General features: G+C 49.3%; 1 protein-coding gene across 1 annotated transcript in view; it reads right to left on the bottom strand.

Annotated features, from left to right (window-relative positions):
* Positions 1-6,553: 6,553 nt before the first annotated feature.
* Positions 6,554-9,289, bottom strand: part of SNRNP48 (small nuclear ribonucleoprotein U11/U12 subunit 48) — a 94,518-nt gene continuing 91,782 nt past the window's right edge. The window contains exon 9 of the mRNA XM_086964996.1: positions 6,554-7,155. Coding sequence (XP_086821122.1) covers positions 7,110-7,155 — 46 coding nt within the window. The 3' untranslated portion in view covers positions 6,554-7,109. The remainder of the gene's footprint in view (positions 7,156-9,289) is intronic.

Genomic DNA, 9,289 nt, shown 5'->3' with positions numbered 1-9,289 from the left:
CAGGTAACGCCAGTGGGCCGGCAGGACAGGGATGTGGAAATAGGCGTCCTGCAAGTCCAACGCTACCATCCAGTCTCCTGGGTCCAGGGCAGCTAAGACCGGAGCCAGTCAGCATCTTGAACTTCTCCCGTAGGAAGCCGTTGACGTTCCGTAGGTCCAAGATAGGGCGTAGGCCCCCTTTGCCCTTCTTGGGTACCAGAAAGTAGTGGGAGTAGCAACCACGTCCTACTTCTGGCCCAGGAACGCGCTCGATGGCCCCCTTGGCCAAGAGGGCCGAAACTTTCTCCTGCAGAAGCCGCAAGTGATCCCCCGATACGCGGTGGTATTGCGGTGGCATGGCTTGAGGGGTCGTCTCGAAGGGGAGGGAGTAGCCACTCTGGACGATCTGCAGCACCCACTTGTCCGAAGTGACAGAGCGCCAGTATGAGTGGTGATGGCGAACCCTGCCCCCCACTGGCATCACATGGGCCGAGAAGCACGGACTAGGAGGGTTTAGAGGCGGATGCTGCGGGGGAAGGTGTGGACTGGCCTGCCGTTGTCCCCGACTGCCTGCACGTCGATTTCCAAGGCCACCACCGCGCTGGATGTTAGTCTGCGGCGTGTGGCTGGCAGCACGTGTGGGGGCGCCCCTTCCTTGGCCACGAAAGGAGCGAAAGGCACCCGTTTGCTGGCTCGGGCCGAGAGGCCCAAGGACTTGGCCGTAGCCCTGGAGTCCTTAAAGCGCTCAAGCGCATGGTCTGCCTTGTCGCCAAAAAGGCGACGGCCATCGAACGGCATGTCCATCAGAGTGTTTTGGACATCTGCCGAAAAGTTGGCGGACCTCAACCAGGCGTGACGTCTCACCGCCACAGTCGTTGCCATCGCTCTGTCTAAGGAGTCGGTGGTATCAAGCCCACACCGGATAGAATATTTGGCTGCATCTCGGCCCTCCACAAGGACTTGGCAGAGTTTGGCCCGTACCTCCAACGGACACTCTGGCAGCACTTCCGCAACTGTCTCCCACAGAGTGGGTGTAGCGGCCCAAGAGGCATGCGGTGTTGGAAGACCGCAGTCCCAAACTAAGGGAGGAGAATATTTTCTTTCCATAATTCTCATACCTCTTGGATTCCCTGTCCGGCGGAGCCGACGGGAAAGCGGTCTGGGAATTGGAGGCCTGGATGACCAGACTCTCGGGGTGGGGTGGGTGGACAGGAAACATGGGTTGCCCGGGGCCGGGCAGTGGCATCTGGCCACGTTCCTATCTACGGGCGAACCCGTAGCGGGCCTGGACCAAGTGCCCAAAAGAACGTCGGTCAAGGCCTCATTAAAGGGCAGCAGAGGATCGGCCGAGCATGACTGCGGTTTAAGGACCTCAGTGAGGAGGTTAGTCCTCACGGCCGCGACGGGGAGCTCAAGGCCCAAGGCCTTGGCAGCCCTCAACACCACCACACTATAGGTTGCCCCCTCCTCCGAAGCCACGGTAGGAGGGGAGACAAAACCAGTGTCTGGAGAGGTGTCCAGGCCACTGGCCTCCCCAAGTTCCCCTGTCCAGTCCTCTAGTGACTGACACTCACGGCTCAGACCCCTCCCAATCCTCCTCATCACCCATCTCCTGATACTCTGGGTTCTCAATTAATGGGGCCTGTTCATAGAAGTGAAAATCTCCAAACGTTGTCGAAAGCGGCACCCAGCGGCGCCGTTCCAATGTCAGAACAGGAATGAAGGAGGCATCGGGGACGTCGCTGCCGGAGGCGACACCTGACGGTCCGACGCTGGGGGGGGGGTCGTAAGGTCCACCGGCGACGATCCAGATCCCGAGGGAGGAGAAGGGTCCTGCGGCGCCGGGTCCGAAGGCACCAGCGGTGTCGGGATAGTGGGGACCCGAGGCGCCGGGCCCAAAGGCGGCGGCGGAGCCGAAGCACCCGACTGCATCGAGGCCAAAGCCCCCTACCCGCCAGGGGCCCCAGATGGGTCCGCTGGGCCCGAAGGCTCCGCTGGGCCCGAAGGCGCCGCGGAGCCCGTCGGGGGAGAGAGGGACCTCATGGCGTCACGTCTTGCCCAGGGACCGGAGGGTATGGAGCGGGACGCGACGACCGTGACCCCGAAGGAGCCGCGTGGGCGGTGTCACCCGAACCACCGGCCGCATCGTGCGAGCGTCGGGGGAAGTCAGAAGAGCGATGAAGCCTCTTCGACTTCTTGTGCTTCTTACCAGACGACTTCTTCGACCCGGAGGAGTGGTGCCGACTCTCGGAGCTGTGGTGGCTCCGAGCCCGTGACCTGTCCCACGAGCTCCCGTGGGACCGGGACCTCGCACGGCGCGGGGCCGACTGCCGGAGTTCGAGTCGCCTGCGGGACCACTCCCGCCTGGCTTTCGAAGAGAGGGCCCGGCAGTCGGAGCAGGCCTTGTCGTCAAGGTCGACGCCTAGACAAGTTAGGCACAGGTGGTGCGGATCCGTGACCGACATCGTGCGGTCGCAATCCTCACAGGGCTTGAAGCCAGGCATCCCTAGGCACCGATCGGAATCTTAAGACTTCGAAAAACGATCAAAAGGATCAAAAAGGTTAGTCAAAAATTGACTAAGGGTTACTGCTTTTTCCAGATCTGCGCTTGCTGGCGCGGAAAAAAGAAGAACTGACGTCAGCACGCGGAGGCGGCGTCCAAGTACTCCGACGAAGTCATCCCGGCGCCCACGACGGACACGGAGCCGCAGACGACTCCTACCAACGCGCAAGGGTACTGCTACGCAAAAGTTTCCGGATCCAGTCTGACGCCTGGGGATATTCTAAGGTAAGGAATCTATCACTAACGTGTCTCTTCCAGATAAATGAAAATAAGAGCCAGTCTGCAAAAAACGAGAGCTGATGGACCCTAGCAGCCACCGGCTCAAATTAACCACCAGGCCCCTCCAGCAGCCGCCAGCTCAAATAAAGTCCAGCCTAACCAGAGCGATTACTGCAAGAACAAGAAAAATACGTGAGCCACCCGTGCACCGCACAGCCTGTCTGCCTGATGTCACCACAAACTATTCTGGCATACTGTTCAAGGCATTTAGCAGCTTACGTCATGGGGGTAGGAGAACATGTTGCAGATTAAATGGTATAAAATGCACATACATTAAACAAAGCCTAACATGCGCACAGGGGTCCTGTTAAAACCGAACAAAGGCCAACAATACGAAAACATGCTGCAACCTCCTGCACGTCTGAAACCTTCTCCATGTCCCACTATTGGTAATAGGTGCAATGCTCTGTGATGCAAGTGGCCCACGGACCTCAAATGGCTCGTGGTTGGCCAAAAACTTTTTTTATATTTCTGAGGTGGCGTAGCCAGCATAACACTTCAAGTACGAACTTTACATATCACAATATGCAGCGTGGTAGTAGGAGATATATTTTTGCTTTAGCCCACTGACCTCAGTTACTCGGAAATTTATAGCCCACACAGTGTCGTTAGCACAATTTTTAGGCGTAACCGGCTCGACTAAACCTTTTGTAGAGGAATCTTTCCCGGGGTACTGTTAGATAGCAGGACAGGCCCTCCTTCAGATGTGTTTTTAGCTACATTGCTCCAGTAGATACTTTCTGAATGCGTTGAAAGAAGAAAAGACATTTCTTCCAGTTGCGCGGTGCTCATAAAACAAGCATTGCGTAAACACACGATGTACGTGAAGCAGGCGCTCATCGCTATAGTAATTAAATTAAACAAGAAATAAGATATCGATGGATGCATGCTCACAGACAAGAAGTAGTAGTGATATATTGTTTACACATTTACTCTCACACACTGACAAGTTCCAATTCTGAGGATCTACTAGCTTGGAGCTCGTGGATTACAATTAGAGCTGGTTTTGGAATTGCTCTGGATAAGCACCTCAGCAGGGGCGAGAAGCGCTAGATGGCTAGGAAAACAAGGTCTTGGCATTACTGTGGGGGGGGGGGGGGGGGGGGGGGGGGGGGAGGAGAAATGCGAGACACGGCCTGGAAGCCGTGAAGTGTGAAGCAGTGGGCGGGGGAGCCCTTTGAAGTGAAGCTGTCCGAGGGAAAAGCGAATGCTTGTGTTCACGTGAACTTTCGGAAATTCGCCCGATGGTTTGAGAAAGATTTTGCCCACTAAAATTCTCCCCTATCCATTCCTTGCGGAATGGGAAAGGCGAGCCCTAAAAATACTCTATTACAGCATGCCTTACAAAGCGAGCATCACATGCGCTGCAACGCTAGGACAGACCTAAAAAAGGCAGAGTTTACACTCATAAAAAATCTCCCTTAGGCATATCTAAGACTGTGGTCATGGCAACCGCAGGGAAGCAGGAGTGCTTGGGGGGGAGGGGCCACGACTCACATATACAGGGTGGGATTTATTAGCTTCAATTATATTCATGAAGAGAAAGTCTGTGTTGGTGCTTCATGTAGCAACAATTTTCAAAAGAAGGGTTTTTCTCAGCTAAGAGGGGCTGAGGTATACGTCTTTACATTGGCGTGACAAAGCATCACAGGCGTTTCGAGGCAAACTTCAAGATTTGCAGTCCTAAAGAGCCTATTAGCCAGCTCAGTGTCAAGAGTGATATAGTGCGATGTTACATTTTGTCACGTTACTTCTTATGTTGCATTATTTATGTTAGTTTATGGTATGTCTTGTTATAAGTTCAATTTTTATTAGTTATGTTATATCATATTTGGTCAATTGGTGACCGGTTTTATGCTTTCTCCTATTCTAGATTATGATGCTATGTTACAGCAAACCATGCTATAGTATGTTATGTTCTAGTAAGTAAAGCTATGTTATTTTATAATTGTATTGCGACATTTATACAATGCGTACTACATCTATGCGGGGCACCGAAGCACTTACATACATGGGCAGCACACAGCACCATGTAGGTGGGGGAAGGGTGTTGTCTTTGTTATGTGACCCTAAGTGGGAAGTGTTTCTGTCTTGTGTCTGATTACCACGGAGTTGAGGTTGTCATGTTATGGGAGGCAGTGCATAACAGTGTGTTGGATGAAGAAGTGTGAGTGGCAGACGATCAGTTTTATGGTTTTCAGCAAGGAAATGGCTTTTCAGGTCCCTGTATGGTGTTCCTTATGACTATAGCCAGTGCTTAATTTAAGCCAGTGGTTTCCGGTGCTCAGCACCGGCACTTAATAATGAACATTGGTGCTAATAGAACTCTTCCTCCTGAGCTGCGACAGTGTAATCACAGAGTGAAAGATGTTGGATCGCTTTGTTAAGTGTTTATAGCTCGGATCATATGTAACTCTCACTTCACAATTAATGTTATGTCTTATAGATTTGTAATAGCTCACTATTTGTCAGTTGCTCAGCCCCTTTGCTGTGTTGCTTTATTTTTTCCACCAGCACCAAGGTTTATGTGCTGCATAGCTAAATACATACAAGGTCCCAAAGGCGAGACCAATTGCATTGCAAATGCTCGATTTTTATTTACGGTTAACTACTCCAAAATCCCGCTTTTTTAACCCATTACCCTAATTCCCCTTGAACTTTAAGAGCCCCCTACCTTCTTCACTCTCAACTTACCCCTAAAACCTGCTTACCTCCCCTAGCTGCACATGAAGCTAAATAACCCCTACCCAATGTTACCTCTACTCGCCCTTGAGCCCTAAGAAAACCGCAACTCCCTTGCCTCTACCCACCCCAAACCCTGGAAAAAAACATTAAGTCAACATTCTAATGCACCCTAAAAATCCCTTTACCTCTACCAGCCCCTAAACCTGAACACCTTACTTTTATTTACTCTACCCCCCATGACCCTTATCCATCACTTAACCCTGACCCATTACCTAACCCTTAAATTCCTTTTTTTAAAGGACATACTATTGAAGTCACACAAAAAAAATACCCGAGTGGTAAAGTACAGCACGGTAAAGCCCCAAAAAGGGGTCTGCACAGAATTTATCTTCGTGGTAACATCCGTGGCCTAAAGGCCATGGGATAAAGGCCACAACACAACAAAAATAGCACCATCTTATCTGGCATGCCAGAAATGACTCACAACAAGTAATCGTCACTCAGGCCACTAAGGAAACCAAAAGGCACCAAAAAAGAGATTTCACTGACCATGCTCAAAAAACAAACAACCATAATCTCCGCATACAGGCAAGTGATGGGGAAAGAGAAAAAAAAGTGTCTCCTAACACCAACAGACTTTCAGCTTGAAAGTCTACTTACAACCACAAAAAAAAAAAAAAAAAAAACAGACGGTACTGGGAGCACATGGAGTTCTAGAATACTCTTGCACTTAGGAAACCACAAACAATGGAGCACGGAAAAAAACCACCTAGTAGGATAAAAAGTTCCCAGGTAAGAGAACACCATTAAACTAGGGGAACCTACACACAGACAAGTCAAGGCTGAGGAGCTTTGGTAAAATAAAAGAAAGTTATACCGTCGAGAGCCTGAATGTAGACAAAATATAACAAGGGGTGTGTAAAGGAGTACATGGTGTGATAAGCAGGGTTTCTGCTCCTGTCTTCCGAACATCAAGTCTACTCAATAAGTTGGGTACCTTACAGGAGGCAAGAACAGCACAATTAGAAAGCACGTCATACAGCTTGCAACTTATGTACACTATTTATAGTTTTCTTAAAATAAACCACATTAGTATTGAAATGAATTTCACAACTCAGTTTACAATCGCATGTACAATAATATCGGATACCACTATCATCACCCAAGCACTCAAAGTAGATCCGAATATTTTTATGCTCATATTTGTAGAAACATGTGGAAAACTTTTGTTCTTTCATCTTTTTTGTATGCTTGAAGTGGGAAAGAGACAGTCTTTCATGTGTGACCTTCTTGCCCAAGCCGAACGTCCTCCATTCATCAGCACTGTACCCAGATTCTAACCTGAACCAAGAGGCCAGCAGGACACGAAGGCCTGCACATTTTAGATAACAAGACTTTAACAGTTACAAGAAGAAGCTCAAGCATAGGCCGCTCTCCAAAGCAGCACTCCAAGCTTAAATCTTCCATAAGTTTCCTCTTCAAGATGAGCAATGTGGCAACTTTTGTCTAGTTCTGGACTTTTCAATATGATGCAGAGTATGACACCATGTGCTTTGTGGCTCATCGGGGGTACATCATACAAATATAGCACAATTTGGCCTCTTCAGTCCTGTTTTCTTCTTTTGTGATGGTGGGGTCTTTCTTCATCCCTGAGGAGAAAGAAAATAGTTATAGATTAGTATATGTACTTACTTATACCGATTAAGACCAAAAGAAACAAAAAAAAAAAAAACAACTCGAGGAAGACTGCTAGATCTGTACACATTTGTGGCAATTTCAAATATAGTACTATTGTAAAAATCAGAAAAATGTTAGATAAGTTCTGTAACGTAAGATTTCACATCAAATAAAATTGCAGCTGAATATCACAAAGGCGTCGGGAGGCAAGATGGCGGCTGCTGTTGTAGCTGTTGAGTAACCTGTGGACTGCTCTCCGCTACCCCTCACGTCTGGTCGCTGTGTGCCCGTCCAGGGAGTGCTTTGTGGCTGTGCGAGGGTGGGTATTCTTGCACCAGCCGGACTCGTGTGAATTCGTTTGGATTTGCAGTCTTTGCTCACCGTACACCGGCGTTCTCGGTCGCGATTCCGACACAGCTGCAGCGTTATTGGTAGCCGGCAGATATGCACTGCAAACTGGAGGAGGAGCTGCGGAGTGAGCGGGTGAGTGTGGAGTGGAGCGCCGGAGTTAAACTGCGTTTGAGTATGAGCCGGCAGCGTAAGGCAGCTCAAGATAGTTTTACTCATGGTTTTGTGAAACGGATTGTTACGGGCGTTTGATCTGCAGCTAGCAGTTGAACCTGTAATGGCTCCAAAGTGCAGAGGGGCAAAAACACGGGGAGCGGCGACGGCAGCTGCAGGAGTGAATTCATCCTCTGAAATCTCAGGAACCAACGGGAGTAGAAACCCAAATACTGTCCCTGTTTCAAATTTAATCGCAAACAGAGGGACACCTGTCCAGAATAATGTTGAAAATAGGCGGGGGTCTGCAGGATTGGTGGCGGACTTGAGGGGGGCAGATGGGAACACTGACCTGGATAATCCGGCACCAGAAAACGAGCTCAAGCATGCAGGTAAAAATGCGCAGCAAAGCTTTCCAAAGAAAGATCGTATAGTTCCTGCAATATTTCAAAAGAAACCTGCACTTAATGGTAAGGGGACAGGGGATCCAGCAACCCAGGGAAAGCAAGTTAATTCATCATTGATGACTGGGAGTGATTCAACTGAAGACAATGCCCTTGGTGATAATATTCCTGTTGCAGAGACTGATCTAAGCTGTGGTGCTATGGGGGGCCTAGCAGTTAGCAGCGCGGAAATTAATATTGGCTCTTTAGCTATGGGCGCTGCCTTAGTGGATCAACCAAATATGGCTAATGTGTCGGAGAAGATAAAGGATGCCGAATCTGTTGGCTCGGACTGGAAATTTTATTCCATGTCAGATCTCTCAAATGTTTCAGAGAACGACTGACAATGGTAATGGAAATCTAAGCATAGGTGGTGACTGGGGGGATGAAATAGATTCACATCTAGGGGAAGTACGGTCTAGTCGGGAGCAATCGGTTAATGAAGAAACTGTTAAGAAAGTGCAAGAATGCGGTGGTAACATGTTGAATGCAATGTAGATGCCTTTGGGTCAGCCTGTATGGGACGATACACCCAATTGTCAACCTGATGAAATGGATGGTGGTAACCCTGATGAGGATAATGCGGAGAGAACACTAAATACCATCTATAATATCATAATGGCCCACAGGGAGAAGACCAGGGCAGAGGGTTTACGTACACAGGGGGCTGTACGTAAATTGCAAAATACAGTTCACCACATTGCAAAGGCATGTGCTGAAACAACTACAAGGGTCGCGGAGGTGGAAGAACGCATCTCTGGAGTTGAGGACTCTTTGGTCAAGCAACAGTCATCTATTACAGAACTCCGAAAGACTAGAGAGGATATCGACTGGAAACTTACAGACATGGAAAATAGATCAGGACGGAATAATCTTCGCATTTTGGGGGTTCCTGAGAAGCGGTAAGGTCAGGATGTTAGACAGTTCGTTGTGGAAATGTTCAAGGAAGCCTTCCCGGATTTGAAGGATTGGATCTGGGAGACTGAGGTTATCAGGACCCATAGATTCCCTTTTGTCATGTGTACAAGAGTGGGAGGGTCTGGCAGGAATTTAAGGCATAGCCCAGTGCAATTTTAATCTGTCTGAATAATTTGCTGCGCGAACCTTTGTATGATCTTGCTCGGCCAGATAGACGCTGGTCGGGTAAAGGGTGTGAATTTTT

Source organism: Lissotriton vulgaris, chromosome 4_1, assembly GCF_964263255.1.
Source record: "Lissotriton vulgaris chromosome 4_1, aLisVul1.2, whole genome shotgun sequence".
Classification (NCBI taxonomy): domain Eukaryota; kingdom Metazoa; phylum Chordata; class Amphibia; order Caudata; family Salamandridae; genus Lissotriton; species Lissotriton vulgaris.
This window is presented reverse-complemented; position numbering and strand designations above follow the sequence as displayed.